The sequence below is a fragment of the Lepisosteus platostomus genome, chromosome 4 (assembly GCF_059453375.1).
Source record: "Lepisosteus platostomus isolate fLepPlt1 chromosome 4, fLepPlt1.hap1, whole genome shotgun sequence".
Taxonomy (NCBI): domain Eukaryota; kingdom Metazoa; phylum Chordata; class Actinopteri; order Semionotiformes; family Lepisosteidae; genus Lepisosteus; species Lepisosteus platostomus.
In genome coordinates this window covers 74,260,942-74,283,459 of record NC_142614.1, presented here as the reverse complement: position 1 = coordinate 74,283,459, position 22,518 = coordinate 74,260,942, and the positions used below count along the sequence as shown (strand labels likewise).

Sequence of the window (22,518 nt, the reverse complement as noted above, 5' to 3'; positions counted from 1 at the left end):
TTATTTTTTAATGATGCGTTGTCTGCTCTGCTTTGAGACTTCCTGATGTTGCTCCATTGCCAAAGGGTGTTTTTCACTGTGCTCCATAACCTTTTACAGTACGGGTTTACTGTTGCTGTCAAGATTCTCAATACCTAGTATTTCCATGCACTGTAACCTCCACTCTTTCAGGCTAAAGAGATTCAGTTCCCTGACTCTCCCGTTAGTCTTACAGCCCTCTCCGGTCAGGAATACATTGCTCTCCTTTATACTGCCTCCAGAGCAGCGAAATATTTCTTGCAGCACAGTGACCGAAACTGAACCAATACAGTGAAGTCCAACCGATACATTTTATAATTGAAATATGACCTCCCTGGATTTAAATTCTGCACCCGTGAAATATATTCAAGCCTTCCTTGGCCTCTTCTCTCTTCGCTTCAGCTCACTGTCTAGTCAAGGAAAGTGATGAGACCTCCTAGACCTTTCTTATATATTGCATCTTCTAGTTCAGTACCACCTATCTGCTGTTTGAAAGTCACATCCTTGCTTCCGCCTGTATTACCTCGTGCATGTGTACAGTTTCATTGCATTAAGTGGGTTTAACTGTCTTACATTCATTAAAGTTCACTGGTGTTGCTTATGCTATTTTTAAGCCAAGTTCTGCAACAAGCTATTTGCGAATTTGTATCAACTCTGAATTAAGGCTCCTTAATTCGACCAACTTGGTTTCATTATAGCAAGGATTCATCATTCATGGATTTAACTTTTGTGGATCTGACTGCTTGAGAGCGAAGGTCCCGGGGATAGAGTTGGGCTGGGACTTAAAAAAAACTCAAAGAAATTGCAGGACGGAGCTTCAAACCTGTGAGGTGAATTTCATAATGATGATGATGATGTTGATAATAATAATAGCTTCTCAAAGCACTTTACAGAATGACAACAAACCCAAAACAATTCACAAGATATACACAAAGAAAACACACAACGAGAGGAGACAGTAGATGGAGGTACTGAATACAGTAGGAGCAGAGGGGTAAATAATGGAACCAGTGAAGTAAAGGCTCTTCTGAAGAAGAGGAATTTGAGTCTAGATTTGAAGGAGGTTAGAGAAGGTGACTCTCTGACACCCTTGGGGAGAGAGTTCCTGAGCTTGGGGGCAGAACAGGAGAAGGCCCTGTCACCCCTAGAGTGTAGATGGGCTTGAAGGACAGACAGGAGACCAGAGTTAGAAGAGCGAAGGTTGCGAGGTCGGGAGTAGGATGATAGCAGCTCAGACAGGTACTGAGGTGCCAGGCCATGCAGAGCCTTATAGGTGAAGTCGATACAAAATCTGACAGGAAGTCAGTGCGTCTGACAGGAAGATCACTTGCAGAGTACATACACAGCACTGGCCAGAAGTCTCCCAGGCCTTCTTATCTGGCTGCCCATAAACGGGGAAGAAGTTCTTATTCCTGCTCCGTAATGCCCTGGGGGTTAGTACAGTGAGCCAGGGTTTGCCAGGTGAACATCCGCACTGTCTCGCAGACGTAGAGTCACTCGGTCCCTCAGCACCTGGCACCTGCCTCTCCGCCTTCCAGAAGAATGTCTGCGCATAAACAGACCCGTCCAAACATTACGTTAAATGACAAAATTGAGTGAGAGAGAGCAGTAGAATTTGAATTGTTAAGTTCAACAAGGGGGGGTTACAGTATTTGGCTCTGAGCCTTAAATTCATAAGACCTCAAAGTAGTTTTGTCCTCCAGTTGACAGTAGCTTTACCACCTGGTAGCCAAGGCTGGCTGATCTCAAGAAGCTCAGCGGGGTTGGTCAAGCAGCAGGGTGGGAGACTTCCAGGGACACCCAGATGCTGCTGTAAGTAGTGCTGGTGTTCCAGTAGGGGGCGCTTCTCCCTGGTGTGGGCTTGACATGTCACCCCACTGCTCTAGTGTGACGACTGGGGGCACTGTGTTGTAGGAGGTGCTGTCCTTCAGATGAAAGATTCGATCAAGGTCCCGACTGCTCGGTCACTAAAGGTCCCATAGCAGTGTTGGTGAGTGGTGTAAGGGTGTTAACTCGCTGTCCTGGCTAAATTCCACTCAGGGCTTCTACGCCGATCTAAGGCTCCTTCTGAAATATAAATGGTGTAAACTTTCTCACTTCTCTACTTGATCTGCTGTTTAGTCAGGCTCCCAGAGCACAGTTGCTGCTGAGTGTCACCCAGGTGGGGTGTAATAATAATAATAATAATAATAATAATAATAATAATCATCTTTCTTCTTTGTGCATATGCGTTTAGAAGTGATGATCAGAAGAGATTATAGTAGTCGGACAGGAATTATAGAAATGCTTAAAATTCAGATGTAAAGTATTAAAACTGAAACTTTGGCACTGTGAAATACATCAGAATAGGCCTGCTTTAAGAGGAAGGTAGGAATGTTTTGGTATCATTTTGAAAATGTTGTTTCTTCTCCACTAAGACTAGAGATTCTCTTAGCAGCCATGAGGGGGGTATGGGTTTTGTGAATCACATGTAAAGCTTTCAGTTGAGGTGGAGCTGTTTGGTAGGGTGGCAGAGGCCAAGAAAACATAAAGTACAATCTGCAATGGAGGCAAAAGAAACAATTATATTGTTTTGGTTCCTGCCCAAATGAATATGGTACATATCTAGGATTCCATATGGCTTATCAAAATACAACAGTTCACCAATCTATTTATAAGTTGCAGAGCCATAATAACTCACGGCTAAGTACTCGATGACAGCTGGCCTCCTGTGGTTTTCTCCTCTCTGGAAGGCACCCAGAGGCTGCAGAGTGCAGGCCTGCGTGATCTGCAAGAACCCACGTGAAGCCAGTAGCTACTGATCGCCTTCAGCATTCCCAATGCAGACGAACACCTAGAGGTTAATTCCACACTGAACAGCAGACAGGGAAAAAAAAACACGGCGTTTTGGCTGTCGAGCCTCCTTCTGGTGTCACGGAGGTTTATAGTGGCCAGACTAAGAAGAGCAATTGATCAGGGGAATCGCTGCAAGGGGTGGCTATTCCAGCAGGTCCATCTTTTACTTGTCTAGTTGCTGAAGTAACGTATTGATAATCCAGCTTGCATCTCTTGAAGGGTATCTGCCTCGATAACAGAGCTGGGTAGCTTGTTCCCATCCAGAAGCCTTTATATAATAAAGTGCATCTTGTGGCCAGTCCTCAGTGCACATGTATTCATTTTCACTTGTGTCCCTGGGTCCTTGTTTTGCTCTGGGTCTTCTTTCTTCTTCTGTTTTTTTGCTCACAAAAACATGGCATTTAGAAGCTGCACACTAATTATATTGTGTTCCCTGCTGGACAACCAGAGAGGCTGGTAAAATAGATCATGGCTGTTTAAAGTCCATAGTTAAACCCATGTTGTCTGACCCAACTCAGATTAAGTGGAAGAGAATTTACATTTTCAATTATACTTCCTTCAAGTGTTTTACATCTTAAATTAATATCTCTTTTGTAGAAAGGGTCTATAGACCAAAGGAAAAATTTATAAGTGCATAAACTGCACAGGAAAATATCCCTTAAATACTGAAGCATCTCTGTCTATGGAGTTGAGAAACAAGCTCCTCCCAGTCTGATATTGTACTTGCAACAAATTTTGAAAATGTTGAACAACAATGCGGCTCATGAATTCCACTGCAAACGAACAGACATGCAGCTGTTTTCCCTGTATTTGTGCCTTGTCATAAAGTGTGTCACTCAGCATAAGGGAAAAACTTGTGCAACATTGCGCCTGTTTTGTATACCAGAGCAGAAGCAAAAATTGCAACTAATCCTGACCTTTGGTGCCACAAAATGAGAAGAGTGGCAGCTTACTCTCCAACTGACGCAGGCAGCCTGACATTTCCTAACACTTACGCAAATCCTTCCCCTGTCATTTAAATTGTGATCATCCAGCTTGGTATTACTCACACGTCCCATTCTTTACAGACGGCAGATTCGTGGCAGAATCTCTCTCTCTCTGAGAACATGCCAGCAATGAAGAAAAACTTTAAAAACAGAATTGCCCCACATGAATACCGAAAGGATGAAGGACAGGGCCCCAGCGACATACTCAACAACAAATTACATTCTTAATTTTTAGTTTATGAAACTATTAATGTCAAATTAAAATTACAAAGTACAGCTGATTCTTATTATATACTGTGAGCCCTCATGTGAAATGTTTAATTAGGAATGGAAGCACTCTTTAAAAAAAAACACTCTTACACGGGAGTAATAGGGTGAAATATGGGAAGGCTCCTTAATACACAATACCACAGCAAGTCATAGGCTGAAGGACGATGAGGCCTGAGCCCAAGCCTTTTAATTCCTTATAAGTTCTTCTGCACCTGTTCTGCACTCTCCAAAATGTCCAGAAAATGAAAATGACAAATATATCATTGCAAATGCAATAGGTATCATTATGAGGATTTGCTCTCTCCACATAATATAGTTTTTCTGCTTGTCATGAGAATTACTTGGTTTAGCTGAGACTCTAGTCTGACATCAGATGTTTTTGGGGGAATTTGCGCAGCGCACTTGGAAGATGTTCACAACACGATTGTTTTCCAGGGAAGTTAATAATGAGACCTTACCCCATGGAGATCACATTCTGGCAGCAGACAATACTTTTAAATTACTGAGTCCTATTAAGCCTAATTCACTGCCCAAACATATGGACACAGCATGGGCTTTGGCCAGGATTGGGCTGCTGTGGCGTACACCCTGTTGCTGGTTAAGGTAATTGGTTTCTGTTTGCTGAACAGGGCTCAATCTGACCATCTGGTCAGCACATGACACCTATAACACCAACATTCCTGAAAACTGCGCTTTTCCAAGACCTTTTGCTTTAGTTAGCCAGTGCAGATTTGCAAAAAAAAAAAAAGCAATATTGTTTCCATGAACACTGCACTTGTGCCCAACTGTTATCACTGGTGTAAAGGAAACTGAAGAAAGAAGGGTCACAGACTGAGCTGTAACTGAAAAACAGCAATATCCTGTCTGTCTCTCATTCTTTGTCTCACCTTACTGGTGATAAAGTTCTTGTTTACCCACCTTGTTGCAAATAAATATCTGGGAGCACATTTCAGACATCCACTGTTTTCCCTTAATATCCAAATCCCTCTGCTCTTTACAGCTTTTATGAGTTAAAGGGAAATAGGTTTTTAAAACCACAAAGCACCATTTCACCACCTTCCTCACAATCATTTTATTCTCCATGTAAGTCAATAGAATACCATCTAAAAAGTGAAACTCCCACATGCTGAAACAGTGTTTTTCAGATGAGATGACCTGAGAAGATTTAAAGGGGAAGCTTCATTTTTTACAGCAGGTTTTACTTATTTTAACCTGTATCTCAAAGTCTCGATAGACCTCCATTCATGCAGAAAGCTATTGCTGTCAATGTTCCTTGGTGGGTCAGCCCTTAGATTGTCACCATTGCTTCTCTTTATGTAGAAACAATGTTAAACCAGATATCCCAAACAGAGTTTATACAAATATGAGCCTGCTTTTAGAAACTTTTCAAAAACAGAGCGGAGCTCTTATCAGTGGGAACAGCGTTTTCTTCATGAATCGCCATGGAAAAACCTTGGGATCGTTCCCGTCCTGTTAGAGAGAAGGCTTTGACCATTGATCTCTTAATCCTGGGGTCTCCAAACCCAGTGTCCATGAGCCACAGACCAGGGGGCGAGTCATTTCTTGGTGATACTCATTTGAAAGAATGCCTGTCATGATGTCATTACTCTTGAGTGAAAAATAAAAGAAGAAGTTTAGTTTTTATTGATCCAATGGGCAGTTAAAATGTTAAAAAAATCAAAATCCCAAGCGCTGAATGCAGCCTTCTGAAAATCTGTTATGGGATCCTTAAGCTCTTTTTTTTCCCTGTTCTGAAAAAAACAAAACAAAATCTATTCTTAATTCAACCCGTAACCTGACCTGTTACTGTCACGTCAATCTGTGCTCTGCTTATAGACCCCATCCCATTTCTAATTCTAAAGCTAACCCTAGTTACATTACCCATTCTAGATATATCATTCAGCCCATCGCTAACCTTGGTCCTGGTTGAGTCCTCACGCTAAACTGTGTGCTGACTCATAAACTGACCCTAGTGTTTCACTTCATGTGGGAGAATGTCACACAGCTGTTTTCTCTCTCAGAACCAAACTGCTCGTAGCACAGAGCGATGTTCTGTGAAACAAACCACAAGAAAATCGCAGTTCGCCATCAGCTGCGTTGAGATGGAGAGTACTACTGCACATCAAAGATTCAGAAAGATGCTAGGATTTTTTTTAAAACGGGAAAACTGTGGTTCAATTCCTGGGGACTGGGGACTGAGAAATACTGAGGCTGGGTGCTGATATACTGTACTGTATAGTCAACTCAGTAAGGTGAGGGCTGTTCTGTAAGAGAACAAATAAACTTTGTCTGAAATGTGTTTCAGCTCTCTGTTCCTACCAGAAGAAAACCCCAACTGTCACCATTCACCTCTGTTGGAGTGCCTGTTGTGAAGAAGGCTTCTTCCCTTTTCTGTTTTATTCACTGTGTCAGTAGTCAAGGTGTACTGCTAACCTTCACTGGCCTAAAGCCATCCCTGTGGCTGTGAGGATTCTTTAAAGCTTCTGACTTGTTTGTAAATGTATATTTTTTATTTGTTGATGTTGTGTTAACTGTATTATGTATTTTGTAATTTCTTTTAACAGCCTGTGAAGCAAACTGCTAGGATCAATTTAACCACAGTAGTGCACGTGCAAATAAAACTACAAGTTTAAAATTAAAAACAAGGTGAATTAAATTAACATCAAATGGTTTAAGTAAATGGTTAAGACCTAGAAAACTTACCTTGAGCATTATTACTGGTGGTGGTGGAGGGGATCCCCATTACCTGTAAAGCGCTTTGAGTGGAGTGTCCAGAAAAGCGCTATATAAGCAATAATAATAATAATAATAATAATAATAATAATAATAATAATAACTATTATTATTATTATTATTATTTTTATTATTATTATTATTATTATTATTATTACTACACAAAGATACAGTATTTTCCCAGATGATAACTGTTGAGTACTTTTCTGTTCCTGAATACTCTGATTAATTTCAATAAGTTGATTAAAAATACAATAGCAACCAACAAATATACTGAACTAAAATATCATTACAAATTAAAATGAAGTCTTTAAAACCCTATTGGAATTTTTCTAAACCACACTGCATTTTGATATGATACTCTGCTGTGATTATCGCTGAAATCTGTAGTATCATATTAAGCAGGATTGAACTTTTGCTTTAATCCTCCAAAGTACTGACTGCAGAATGAAGTCAAATGAAAACGTTCTATGCAAAACAGTTCATGTATTATTTATTAACAATGTTACACAAACTTAACAGTGGTATTAAAGAAAACTTGCCTAAGATCTAGAAATACTACACAATATTTACATCCAGTTAAAGTAAGTCATTTTCAAAACGGTCTTCCTCAAGGACTGTCACAATTTAATTTAGTTACAAAAGTCACCAATGTGGTATCAAACTTCTAATGAAAACAAAATTAATAGCGAACTATCTGATAACAATGGTTTAGTGCAGAAGCGGTACAAGTATAAAAATACTGATTTGTGTTTTCCATCAGAAGAGGGTTAAAGATGCGTGTCGGCAATGGGGATCCTTCTCAGCTCTACGATCTGGGAGTTTGCCACACTGCCGCCATCCTGACTCCCGTGACACGACTCGTTGTCACTGGCGTTGAGGCCGGAACCTGCAACCAACACACCGAGTCCGTCTGTGAGCCGCCGGCTCTGCAATCGTCAGTGCCATCTCCTCGACCACTTAAAGCCTCATTAAAAACACTGCCACAGCCTTTGTTGCAGGCTGCTGGATTTCAATGGCGGTGCAGAACAAGACTTTTACATATTTAATTTAACTGTATTAGCTCGGCATTCATTCCTATAAAAATAGGGTGCTTTGCTTCTGTGCATTTGCAGGGACTTGCTCTCTCCCAGGACCAGGGTCTGACTCTCTGTATTTCCCCCGATACCATCATACATGAACACACACCTGGAAGGTAGTCAAAACCCACTCTTTTGCAAGGGCACAACCCGGCTCTGCTCTCGTGCCAGGGCTGGCATCACGGCTGACAGTCTGTTTAAGCTGGCGGTGGAGATCTATGCAAGTGATCATTAATTCTGAATCTAATGGGGGGCCAGACCAGGACAAAGATGTGCGTGCACGCACGTGTGGGCATAGCCAATTCCAAGACACTCTCCTGCCCTCCGCTAATCTGACAGCGTGAAGTATTCACTTTCCGACAGCATTAAAGGTACTGAGAAGAAGGTTAACCTCACGTTTGGGCTTTGGATATGCATTACACTGGATTAATAAACAGGATTGTGCTTTAGAATCATGAATGTAAGTTCCCGGGTTGGATTAGTGAAAATCAAAGATTGGTGGGAGTGTGCCAAGCCGATAGATAATTATAGACTGAACCTGTGCCTGTCTGCTACTGTGTGGGTTAGCATGCAGATAGCGGTGCAAAGGGCCTACAGTGTATGTTTCTAGAATCATTCATGATACTATAACCAGAACAGTATTTTGTCTGCTGTCTTTTGTAGTATTTATATATGGCAGCAGACCTTGAGTTAACTACTAGTGCAGTGTCAGTGCTTAGAATGCCACTTGTTGTTGGGCTGTGGTTAAAGTTGGGGTTGCAGTTCGATATAACAATAACTAGCCATATAGAGAAACTGTGTTTGCAACACCTGGGGGGAAAGACTGCTTACACAGCAGAATGTGCTTACAGCTGCCAGATGAGCAGCTCTTGAATAAAACTGATGATTGGATTCTACCACGCTTAACCCCTCAGCCCCAGCACTGAGTACGTTAGTGAATCAACTGCTAGTGTTTCTGCAGAGCACAACAATGAAGTCAAAGCAATTGGTTCAATGCTTCCAGTGGTGTTTCCACACTTATCATCAAAACTCCACATACTGATAGTGCAGCAGAAATCCAGTGTACAATAACTATATACAGCTATAGAGATAAGAATTGACTCCTTATTTATTTTGCCCACTTAGAAACAGCGCGTCAAGTCATGAGCTTTTAATCCTGCTATATGAATTTTGGGAAGCAATGGGTTAAGGTAAACTGAAGATAATGCTGTTAGAAACAATCTGGTTTGAGGGGCAACATATAGGTGTTCTGTATATAAATTAATTAAAATCTCTTAAAGCTGTGTCTGAATTCTAGAGATCCCATGGTCTGTATTTATGTTTTTTCATATCTTGTCTTTATTCAAAGACATTTCTCAGCACCATGCAGCACACCATGAGAGTAATAAAGGCTCCACAGCACCACATAACTAATGTCCTAACGAGATCCAGACTCTCTGTGGTCATTAAAAATCTCCAAAAAAGAGTAGGGGTGTTGCTCATTGGCCTTTACCAGTCATGGCCTCCTAAAAATCCCCATCTCTGAACTGGCTTCATCACTCTGCTCTCCTCCCTACTAATAGCTGATGTGTAGTGAGCGTTCTGGCGCACTATGGCTGCTGTCGCATCATCCAGATGGGACTGCACACTGGTGGTGGTGGAGGGGAGTCCCCATTACCTGTAAAGCGCTTTGAGTGGAGTGTCCAACAAAGCGCTATAGAAGTGTGAGGAATTATTATTATTAATGTAGGGATTCGCTTGTCCTTAGATTCTCTAGGAATAACTAGAGAATAATGGAAAATACTGGAAAATAATGATTTTCTGTGGTTTCTACAGATCCTATGGAATAAAGGTTTTTTAACGGTTTTGGATGAAGCTTAAAGGATATGGATATGCTTAGACTTGCAATTTTAATAGGTAAGAGTTATAATCCTCCTTAGGATTGGAGCTCAGGCTGGGGATGTGTGGATGCTGTAGATGGATACTCCTGGAGAACTTTCACAGGGATTGATCAGAAACATGCCCCTCACTTACCGGTCTTTAAGGCAAATATTAGGTCATCGAATTCTTGCGATTCCTCATCGGCCACCAGCGAGGTGTTGGTGAAGCCCCCCTGTGGACTGTAGGCGTTCCCGTTCTGTGGACCCGGCTTGAACGCGCTGCTGGCCTGGCTGCTAGGCCTCAGTGAGGTTCGCTCCCAGTCCGCTGGCACCTGGACACACAAACGACGGACTTTATCGCACTGCCATCGCCTCGCCCGTGAAGACTGGGTCCGCCAACCACGACAGTACATTCAGCACTTCACAGCCCTGTGCTTGTCGGCACCGTACTGAAGGAGCACTCAGGGACCATGCTGACCCTTAAACTGAGCTGTCTTGCCAGGAGAACTGTGGCAAACAGGACAATGGATGATGGACTAGTTACCAAGAGTGAAGGGGATAAATCAACTAGCCTGGCCAGAGAGCAGCCCTGTATTGAAATGTTCAACTTTAAGGAAGAAAACAAAAACACAGACATTTCTTAAAAAACCCTTAAATGCTTAGCGACAGCAACACCAGGATGCTTCAGAGAACATTGTTCTTTGCTTAGGAGTTAAAGTTCTTGGGGTGCAGTCCAGTATTTTCTTAACCCGATGATTATCCATTCTTCACCTTCCTGTCTGGCCATCTGCTTTTCTGTTTTCTTCAGCTTTTTGATGACACTGCAGCTTTTCGTTTCTTTCCTGGATTCCCCTTGTCAGCCTGCGCATACGTTTTTCATGCTTCTGTGGGTTGTCAGTACATTTTGTAGCGTTTGCTGTGGACAGTGTCCGGGGTTACAGTAGTTGTGTTTAGCAGAGGGAACACACAAGGGTTGAAGGCCTTTTTTTAAGGAGCTTAAGTAGTTTCCCTTTCAAAACTGACATGCACAATATTCACATGGGATACAACACGTGCCTGGCGGAGTTTTTCTTCCAGAACCTTCCTGTTTGTCGCTCTTCTCTTTCAGCTGGAGGCTGATGGGTTCCTTGTGGTCGGAATACTCTTGAACTTTTGTGTAGTTTCCCTAGTCTTTGTGGAGAACTCAGGCCAGACTTTTGGTCATAAATCTCTGTACTAATTGTTCATACCCACATGCGGGTGGTACCAACAGATGGCCTTTTTCTCCTCCTTGAGTTTGGACACTTGGCAAGTAATTTCTCTCTAAAATTATTTTCTTGCAGTTGATTCCCGTGGCTGATTTAGCAGAATGAAAGTTCAAGAAATGCCGTTTTCTGATTAGCCCCTCAGTTAATCTATGAATGTCCTTGGGGTAGAGCCTACATTATAAAGAACATCTGAAATGTTATAATTAAATTCATTTCTTTAGACAGATTCAAAGGAGCAAAGTGCATACTACTAGTTGCTGGATTATAGGCGTTTTGGACAGTTTATGTTTTTGTATCTTGAGTCTTCTTGGTTAGGAATTTTGGTTTCGAATAAAAATAAATTTGACATCACTGCATTACGCACAAAGAGAAAGACACATACAAATTGATCATGGCTAAACTGTGAATCTCAATCTGCATCAAATGATTAAAGGTGAATGAAACACAACTAAATGAAATCACTTTTTCTATGACAGTTGCCAGTCACCTCACAAGAGGAAGAACTCTGAATCACACTGAGAAACATGTGGTGTTTCATTGTACAAATCCATGGCTAATGGACGCACTGCTGGGGCAGGTAAATGTACAATTATATCGAAACACAATTATACCTGCAGTTATTTTTTTCACGTTAACCGCTCCTAAAAGGAGGTTGTGGCCTTCTGGAGAGACAGATGCCACACAGCTAGACTAGTAATCCAGATCAAACGTTCATCGCAGGATGAGTCCGCTTAATCAAAGCCAGAGTCCCTCATGTCATAGTCTCAGCCACATGCTCATCACAGTACACTGTCACTCACTCTTTCACACGTCATTTAATTCATGGAAGATCTACATGTTGCATATAAACACTTCGTTAGACATTTAATGAGAAAACAAGACAAGGAACAGTATCACCTCAATATCAAAAACCTGTTATGGTTATATTACAACAGAAATATTCTAATGGGTTCTTTCAAATCTCTCCAACCAGTTTAGCTACAAAGAAATTAAGTTCTGATTTATTGCATGATTGTCTGAGTTTGCACTTGCTGACCAGAACATACTAAACCACTAAACTCTGTGGTCAAAAGCCATAGTTCACACTGAATATCTATTAATTACGATAATAAAATATACATAATCGAACGGCTTTGTACTGTAAATGTACAAAATCGCAATTTATGATTTTTGTGTTTGTGATAAGGACAGGAAGTGTAAAAAACATGGGGAGGGTGTATAAATATGTTTGTGTACATATATTGGCACAAATACATGAACATACAAATGATAAGTGGTGTATTAGCTATTTAGATATACAATTTGCCTTGAAACTTTATTTTTCAGTTTTACTAAATGTATACATTTAGTCATTTTGGATTTTAATGTTTTACTTTTAAAGCACACTTAAAATCTAAATATGTACGTTTAAGAACACTGAAGAGTATAGGTTACTGATTTTATATTTGCAGTTATAAAGCACCATGATTGCACCTACTGAAGTTGAAAGGTGTAATATCAGCTTTTCGTAATTGACCAAATCCCCTAGTCTCCAGAAAGGCAGGTGTGTGATTGGGCTGCCCAATGTCAAAATTTAAACTAATTGGATATCTCAGCAGGTACTGGCACAGAGTGTTCAATTTGTGAAGCAAGCACAGAGCTGCTCTCGCGTATTTGTCACGTCTCAGTTTGGAGCTGAAAAGGTTTTTTTCGTCACTAATAGACTTCTGATCAAAAGGTCTGAGTTCAAAATCCTAAGATGTGCTCTCATGAATAAAACAGGATTACTGGATTTAACTGTGAACCGGGTCTGTGCCAAGGCAAAAAATCAGACCTCTTGCACTGTGTCTGGTGCACAACATCCACTCCTCTGAACAGATAACAGCCTGAAAGGCTCAAGTGAAAAAATATGTTTTATACAGTCAGGATATGTGAAGTAAAATAAATATATTAAATAACGATGGTGGGGGGTTTAGGTTTTTACCTGTTAAAACATTTTGCGCATGGATACCTATTACTCTAAATGCTCCCATTTAATTTTTTTCTGTAACTGCTTTATCATTAGAGGATTGCAGTAAACTCACACCCAACCTAGCAAGTACAGGGTGCAAAACAGGACCACACCTCTGACCGGATGCCCGTACTTCACACTGTACACACCCTCATGCATTCCCTCACACACGAGTGAATTTTAGAGACGCCTATCTACGTGGACAGCATGCCTTTGGACCAAAGACATGGAAGACTATTGCACCTAGAAAAAGCCCACACAGACTTGGGGGGAACATGCAAAACTCAGAAGGTGTCCCAGTTCATAATCAAACCCAGGATCACATAGCTGTGAGGCAGCGGCGCAAATGACCAACCCACTAAAAGCGGAGTTTTCCATAGTTTTGCAAAAAAGAATATTTGAAAAATGTTCAGTAAAGGGTCTCATTCTGCCATTTCTTGAAAGAAACCATTGTATCAGTTTCAACAACGTGGCTAGAAAGCTTGTTTGGGATTCCCACAACCCTTGGGGCAAAAAAGTGCCTTCCTGTTCTCGGTTTTACATGCACTTCCATACGAGTAAATGGTCTTATGGATTTATGATGCTAATGTCTGTCCACTGGGGACTGATCTTGGAACTAATCGGGAACTTCGGTGAGACAGGAAGGAGACTGGGAGACCATTTCAGGGAACATGTCAGAGCTGTGAGGATCAAGGATCTCTCCAAACCCAAAGTTTCCCATTTGACCTCTAACGGCCATGATCACATTGATCTCTCCGTCCGCGTCCTCACAGACCCCTATTGCAGAAAGACATCTGAAACATGTCATTATCCTGAATTATAATTATCCTGAAATCCTTCAATTAAAAAAAATAATCCTTAAATTATCCTGGAACTAGGATCACAGCTTCCCCCTTTTCTCAATGACAGACTCGTCTCCTTCTAATCCTCTCTATTCATCTGCAGGTTTTGACTCCGCACCCCTCTTGCAGTTCCCCCTGAGTGCTGATTCTCCCTCTCCCCTGCTCCCCGCCTCCCCTCAACTGCCCTGTCTTTTGTTCTCCCATGCTTCACCAACGGCGGGTTTCTCCCTCTCTCTCCCACACCTGGAGAAGGCTCCACAGCTGAAACTTTGTGTCTCTTTTCTTCTCCTTCCAGCAGGGGATAAACCTTTTACCTGTTCCTAATCTGGGACAGCCAAGCTTTTGGGAGCCCTCAGCTGATCCTGGTCCGAAACACAAGTCAGAGAGTCACAGATACAGAGAGCAGGAGGATTGACCGGGTTGCACACAGCCTTTCCCTTTGCGTTCGCGGGAGGTTCCGCAGACCGGCCGACAGAGACCGAGGGGACGCAACGGAATTCAAGCCTCATTGGCAACAGGGTGCCTGGAAAGGCCCCACGGACGGCTGCTCCCCGCGTGCCGTTCGGGACAGTCCTCGCGGGCGGGCTCACCTCCTCCATGGCGCTGATGAGGTTCTGCGTGGACTTGCTGATCTCCCCGCCCACGGCTGGAGGGCCGCTGCCCTGGAACCCGGAGCCGAGGCCGCCGTGCCCGTTCATCTCCACGGTGTAACTGGCCTTCACGGGCCAGCACAGCTGGTTGTGCATGATGAAATACACGGCAAAGACGTAGAACCCCTGGGAGACCAAACGCACACGGCAGTCAGTCACGGGAGAGACGGGGAAGCGGGGAGGGAATAGTCCAGAAAACAGCTGAATTTGTACTGTCATTTCCTGGTTTAAAATTCCTCTTGTGGCTGGTGACTTGGGCTCTTAAGCAAGGGTTTAAAATCTGATCTGCTGCTTATCTGAGAAATTAAGTCACCAGAACCATGTCAGCAAGAGCTTTTCCGTATTTATTCCTCGCAGTGTGGTCTCTCAAAGCGTATCATATTGCACAGAATGTGTATGATGTTATTAAGGGTTGATTTAAATAAACAGCAACAGGTGCAATGAACTACTGATTATTCGCACTGATTATTACACACCCAGTCTGTAAGACCATTAAGGTTAAACCACTCGTAATCTCAGATTTCACATTCTTCCACAGCATCAGATAAAACTCAGTGAAGCAATGGAAGGATGTAAAAACTATGGCACAAATAAACAATGGGCCTCTTCAGAGTGAACCATGAAACACGAACCAGAGGAAGTACATTTAAAAGAAACTAAGAAGCAAACTACGCAGCCAGAACAAGTCAGTGTCCTGGCTTTTTTCAAGAAACAGCTGGATGAGAGCTTTTGCTAATTAGCTCAATTTGGACCAATTACTTACTAACTACCAAACAGGCTAGATGGGCCACATGGCCTCCTTTAGTCTGTAACTGTTCTTGTGTTCCTGTTGTTCAGTAGTGCAAGCTTAGCGTTAGGAGTTGTGTGATGGAACAAAGTGCAAAGTAAGGAACAAAGGAAGTAAAAGGATGACAAAATATTAGTTTCCAAGCAGCGTCCTGTAGTTCTTTTAAGGCTAAGGTCATAGTAGAGGGGAGCTCTGAGCACCAATCTAGCAGAGGGCAGATCAAGTTGGAAGTGCTCAAAGTGTCACAGAAACCTGACATGCAGGAGATGACGCAGAAAGGAGACTGATTGGGCCATTGAGCTGTGCTTCTCTGAGGCTGTGATGCTGCAATCTGTCACAGTGACAGCGGCTGAAAAGTGAGAGTGATTCCTGGTGTATGTGGTGATTACTGTCAGTATAGTGGTAACGTCCTAATCATGGTTTCTTCATCGCTAAAGGCTTGGGGAGATTTATTTCTGAACATCAGATGGGAAATATCACACCACAGCTAGGAATTTAACATTATGCCAAGACAGGTGCAGGTCAAAATAATACAGTACATGAAATCTACATTTTCTTGTGATGAGGCAATGTCTTTGCACAGAGCCCTAAGTCAGCTTAATAGCTACACACATTATGTAACATTCACAGTCTAGGAACAGTGGATGTGATCATAAGTATTAGTATGGTTGCAAAGATGGGGTGACCCTCAGGCCTGAGACCCCCAGAGGTTTCTTTCTTCCCACTGGGAGTGTGTGTTTTCCTCTCCTCTGTGCCCCCATGGTCAGCAGCTGCTGTGCAATATTGTGAAGTCTGTAAAGTGCTATAGCGATAAAAGACTGATTGACTGGTAATGGACATCTGATCCTCTTTCAAGGCCCAGAGGTGAGGTGAGGCTGGGGGACATGCAAGTGGAACTGCGTGAAGAGTAAAATGGACTGACTGCAGAAGTCAGAGGAAGAGCAGCAAAGTTATCAAGACACAAGAAAAGGAAATGCAAAACTGATGTGCTGAGAGACCTAAGGGCAGAGATAACAGCATCAAACACAATGTAGCATATGTCTTGTGGAAAGAGTGGAAGATGGAATTCAAATCTAACCAGCATATGTTATAGCAAAATAATAAAGATAAGCGTGTGATACACAATAGCTGCTATGCATGTAGAGACAAATGACAGTCTCGGAAGGTGGGTGCTTTATTACAGCTCTTGATCACTGGGTTTTGCAATGCAAAAGTTTTGCACCTTCCCAAAGCAGAAAGCAAAATCCTAACATCTCATTTTCATGTCTGTGCTGCAGTGTATCCTTCCAAATCCCACCCTTCAGTCCTCATTTACACTCATTTCAATATTAAAGTTGGAGGTTTAACGAGGTGCTGATTTGTTAGAGGACACAGAAACCCAAATGTCTTCTTTTTCGCTGAATTTCTTTTGAAATTTTTGTAGCTGCTGTTTTGCAGCCCATTTTGCTACTTTTACAACCCATTTATCTGTGACTCAGCTGTTTCAGCCTGGCAGTGTCTCCTTCAATCCCAGGAATGTGTCTCTTTATCACTCTTTTGTTCTGCTCTGTACTGGTTCCTGTCCCGAAGCCCTAATTACACAGCATTAATACCTTGCTTGCAACTTGGTGACTAACACCGTAATCCATGTTCTATATGTGGTCTTACGATGCACTGTAACATTTTAGCATACCAGAGAAATCAATGAACAGGTAATATGTGACAGGTAATAGTAAAATAGTGACTTATCTCCAAATTTAATCAAGGCTTCTAACATTCAGTTCGCATTTTTAGTTGCTTCCCCACGTTGAAGGTGTCAATGTACAGTAAACACCTAAATCGTCTTCACTAGCAGCCTTTTTTCGAGCCCAGTGTTGCTCAGGCCTAGGGGAAGTGGACAGTGTGCTTATATTCTGCTCCCTTGGAGACGCACTTCAAAGCCAAGTGCTGAATTCTGTAACCATAGAGAACAGTCCTGACTCATACACCGGGCTAATCCATATGCGGAATGTGCACACCACTTGTACCTTTCGAAGTAGGCCACACAGCAAGTTACGTAAGCGCCCTTCCTGCTGATCTATAAGAACGGGGACTGCTGTACAGTGAATGCTAAGATGGCAGTTCTTGAAGAGCAGGGCCAATGTTATGAATGGATTTTACAGTACATGATGGTGACGGTGGTACTCTGCCTTTTGTGAGCAATAACCTGATTCTGTGGGCTAGTGGCCCAACAGCAAGAGCCTGGTTAACAACAGTTAACCTGTTGACTTTGATGTTGCTGCACAAATGAATACTCTCCTTTTTAAAATTGGAAAAACCTTTGAAAATGCCTGTGTATTTCCAGTGAAACACGTTAGCTAGTTATATATCAGTTACTAGGGCTCAGATCATGATAATGGTAGATACTGTACATTTCACAGTGCTTTCTTATGTTGCCAAAAAAAATTCAACATCTCGTTTCTTATATCTACATGTGGTTTGGATTCCACTTTCACAACAATGTGAAATGTCAAGCACCTCATCTGTAATTAAGTTCTGTACTTCACTGCAAAAATATATGTTGGTTTTAAAAGCATTTTATGAATTATATTTCAATAACATAAAGGAGATATACTCATTTGGTAAGACAATACAATATTTCCCCCACTCCTCAATTTTGTGTCCACAAAAGGACTTTCCAAATAATATCTACTATCTACTATTTATCATGACAATGATGATATTTTCTATATAGTCTAATAATAGTTCAGTTTAAATAGCACCATTTAAGAAACAGCATCTCAAGGTGCTCTGGAACAGAACAATGTAAGACCTGACGCAGACGAGCTCGTTTGATAGCTGAGCAGCTGATTGAAACTAAAGGTTTGCCCCGTTGACGTGCCTTTAAAGGGCCCAAAGTTTGGGCCTCAAGCGTGTGGCTGGGAAAGCTCTTCCAGATGCCCACAACTTTCTGTGTGTTTCTGTGAGAGTCTCATTTCCTCCACCCTAAATAAATCCCTTGAAGTTCGTGCAGTCCACGTCGTTGCTGTTCACTTCCTGCACTGTCTGGGTTTGCCACTTCCCCCCGAAGAGGTTCTCAGGATTTGAAAGTGGCGACTGAGAGGCAAGATCAGACCTGAGCTGGGAGATCATCCCACAGCCTAGGAGCGACAGAGCAGACAGTGGCGTCTTCAAGATGAGAGAGGCTCACACTTGCTCCTTCGGGTAGTCTATTCTCATAAAAGTGACGGCGAAAATATGCATCCCTTCATTTCTCTAATGTCTTGACGAGAAAGGAGAATAATCTGTAAACATATTATTATGGAAAACAGAAGAGGGGGAATGCTACATCCTCTGATATTTCACGAGTCCTTTTACTAAGTGCCATGTTTATGTTGTAATTATGCGATTACAGCACCAGCACGTAATCTACAGTGTCTAAGGGGAATCACCAGCATACACGAAATCTCTAAGACTATACAGTATGACGAAGTTAAATTTTCTTCAAGGGGATGCCAAGATACAGGAGTGCCGGGGTTTAAAGCAAACAGACAGATAACAGAACAAATAAGAAGACATGAATATTAAAATCTGTCAGTTAGGAGAATTCGGTACGTACGCATGTGCCTTTCTGTATGAATTTAGGAGTCCTACTATTACATATTGTATTTCCAATACATAACAAGGGAGGGAGCACATTAATTTTTTTAATCGAAAAAAAAACATTTCAAGAGAAATTGGGAAAGGTATCCATCTTTCCAAGTTAAAAAATGTTATTAAATTTGTTTACTGTGATCACATCTAAGGGAGGTTACATCTCAAAACTAAATTATTTAAATTGCTTTTCTAGAGGATAGCCTGTTTTTGCCTTGTCAAAACTCTGTGCCAGTAATGCAAACCTGGAGCAATTCATTTGACACCCCGATTGAACACCGGAATAATTAAACACAATTCTGGAAGACTGGTTTATACAATTTTAACAGATTGATTAAACCTGTTGACAAGTTCGTATGATCTCTTATCGACAAGAGTCATTCATCACCTACCCAGCCATCATGTTGAAGCTGATATCTTGGCTTCTTGCAAGAAACGGCTGGATGAGATTCAGGGTCAATTAACTGCTTACTACCACTCTGTCCAGTTTTCTCATTTGTAACTTATGTTCTTTTCCTACTCAAGGAGATTCTAATCCTTCTGAGTGTCCAATGAAGAAACAGGAGGAATTGTCCTCCTGTGCTAAGCTGGTTATATAATGAGGAGACTTACACAGTGAACCTGTCTGATCATGATGAACACATCTGGTCATAGAGGGCTTTGGCTGGAACAACAGCACCTTAGCATACAGAATGAGTTCACCCTAAGTGTAGGATCTTTTGTTTTTTTGATAACTCAAACAGGGAGATAGAATAGGGACATATAGAATAGAGATATGGGATGTAGGCTCCTCTACAGCTGCCTCATCAGGAGGAAGACAGATGAGAGGATAGAGAAATGTATTGCACTTTTCCTGATCAAATTTAATATCTGAACCACATAATTAACAACCTTTACTGACCACAGGCAGTCAGAACCTTGGTTTAACATCTCACCTGAAGGTCAAAGCACAGTGTCCTGGGTCACCCAGCTGGGGTATTGCTTTGGGCATTCTTGCCCAGAGGGTTAAGTGCCAACAACTGGTCTACCAAAACCATTGACAAGATCACGACGAGATTGGTTAAGGCTGACCTGCATGTTCCACCAGCCTCCTCATCTTATATATTATCCAGTACATCTAGATGGAGTTCTGAAGCTAAAGTATGTATACACTGTTTACTCAGTACTCTATGTTAATATGTTTACTCAGTACAATGTATCTCTATGTAAAAGCAATTTTTCAAGCCATTTTATTTTAACCACTGTCATTGCTCACTTTTGGAATGACACATTATATTTAAAATGACACAGTACTATTTTCCTCCTGGACTTTAACATGCAAAGCTTGTTTGAAATTGCTAACTTTTGAGGGACTAAATATTTCAGCAAACTACTGAAATGATCTGCCTGTACAAAAGTGTAAAGATAGGTCAATAATAAAAGTTAGCCAACTGTACAGAGGCTTTCAGTTTTGGTTTTAAATGTATCTTTACATACAAAAATGTTTTTATGTCACCATGTGGAGGGGAAAATAAAATATTTTAAACAAAAAGAAACAAAAAGCATTTGCATCTAAATATGTGTAGCTTTCTAGTGATTTAAAGCACAGTAGGAGATCAAAGGCTTTTCAAATGCTGACTCGCTAATGGGCTTATACTAATACGAACAGCATCTACTTGCCAATACGATCTGAATGGACAGATGTGGTAAACTCTGTCGCATGGACAAATGACTAAAATCTAGGTCAAACATGTTTATTTGTACCTAATCAATAGTCTTGCACACTGTATCCTTTAAGATGTGATTACCTGAAATATAAATGAGTATATCAGGGTTATGTCAGTCTTGGTATTCTTTTTGTAAATGAATTGGTCTGGTCTTATTTGCACAAGATATCTAAGGCTGAGGAACAGATTCTATTGTACATGATCCACTTCTGTAGCAGATGAACAAGGAAAAAAAGTTACTTTCCCGGGGTAGAGATCATACTGTATCTGGCTCAGCTTAATTACTGGAAGGGACACGCAAAATCAGTTTAAGGACATTTTTGCCTTTGTATTGTGGTTTTGAAAATCACAGCCTTCATTCTTGTGAGATCTGTAAAAACAGTTTGCCCTTCTTTCAGGGAAAGGGTAACACTGGTATTGCCACCTTACAGTCTCCCTTGGCCAGATGTTGGAAGCTGAGCAAGGCTGGGCCCATTCAGTACTGCTGTGGGAGCCCTCCAGAGAAATCCAAATTCCTGCTGTGAGCAATGTTGGGGAATCAGTAGGTGGTGCTCTTCCCCCTGGACTAGAAATTCCAAACCAGTTCCTCAGAAGGGTGAGTGGGGACGCTGTGCTTTAGGAGTTGCTATCTTTCAGATGAGACAGTTAACCAAGGTCCCGACTACTGGTGCGTTAAAAGTCACACAGCACTGTACTGGCTAAATTCCACTGTGAGTTCTTAAAACCCAGCCTCTACTTAATTCCATTTGTGAAGCGATTCCTCATTTCTCTTCCCACTCTACTGCGCAGAATTGTACTGTGTGGACCGCTGGTGCAGAACGGCCAATGGTAGAGGAAAATCACTTTGCGAACGCAAACAAATCATTACTGTCATCATCCCTTGGAGAGCAGTTTACCATATTGGCCAAACCTCAACCCCATGATTGCCTTGCAGAAAATGGTGCAATGTAGAGAAAATGCAAGCCCAATGACTAAATTTAGCCTTTTCTTGCATCCTACTGAATGACATGGATTTTACCTCATGAACAATCTGTCTTAACATTGGATATCCAATATCCGATATGACGCTTTTTACACAGTGGCGTCACATATCACTACTGACAGGAGTGACGCAGTTTTCAGAACAACAGCGCCTCTCACATGCTCATGAAATAAAAACCCAACGACTTTCCAAGAGCTGCTGAAGACATTTCTGAAACTTAAAGACCACAAAGAAGACCTAAGCTACTGTACATAAAGAAACTGAAGAGCCTCCGAAGTCTCATTCCTACTCAGTGGAAAAACTATAAAAAGTACATGAACTCAAAAATGCTACTTTTAATTATATCCTCTAGCATGGAACGATAAATTACCACCATTCATAGTGGAAATTTCAATCAGTGACCCTTTGGACAAAACACTGCAGTTTAATAATTCCCGTGAAGTCTTTTCACCTTCTTTACAGTTTAATTACTTCGCAATGTGAGGATCTAGCAAATTCACAAAAAATCATCAATGGCAATGTCCTTATTCTTAGCATCTTATACTGTGACGGAGGGGGTGGCGTCGGGATTATTTTATAATTTTTCTGACATTGAAAATTAAATCCTAAAAGTGAGTCTGTGTCTGCATTCCAGCCCACCGTGAGTTTTGATTGTTTTAGCTGTCTGCATATTTGAGGTATGGCTCTGGGGCATAGGCTATATTGACAATATGTCATTCGATGAAAACTCCTGAGATTTCTGTATTAATCAGTTTTAGTTTAATATGTTTTTGTGAGCTGTCCTGCAGGCTAAGACAGAGAACATAGTTTTAGGCAATGGACAGTGTTTAGCAGAACTGAAAGCATTCCTTGTATGTTATTATTATTCATTTGTTTAGATGACTCTTTTATCAAAAGCAATTCCCATTTATACCCATTTATA

At 41.6% G+C, this 22,518-nt stretch overlaps 1 protein-coding gene across 3 annotated transcripts in view; it reads right to left on the bottom strand.

The window, feature by feature from the left end:
* Nucleotides 1–7,308: 7,308 nt before the first annotated feature.
* Nucleotides 7,309–22,518, bottom strand: part of adgrv1 (adhesion G protein-coupled receptor V1) — a 203,674-nt gene continuing 188,464 nt past the window's right edge. For all 3 annotated transcript variants that reach the window (XM_088630676.1, XM_088630677.1, XM_088630678.1), the window contains 3 exons: nucleotides 14,450–14,635; nucleotides 9,935–10,112; nucleotides 7,309–7,731 (listed from right to left, as the gene is read on the bottom strand). In XM_088630676.1, coding sequence (XP_088486802.1) covers nucleotides 7,613–7,731; nucleotides 9,935–10,112; nucleotides 14,450–14,635 — 483 coding nt within the window. In that variant the 3' untranslated portion in view covers nucleotides 7,309–7,612. The remainder of the gene's footprint in view (nucleotides 7,732–9,934; nucleotides 10,113–14,449; nucleotides 14,636–22,518) is intronic.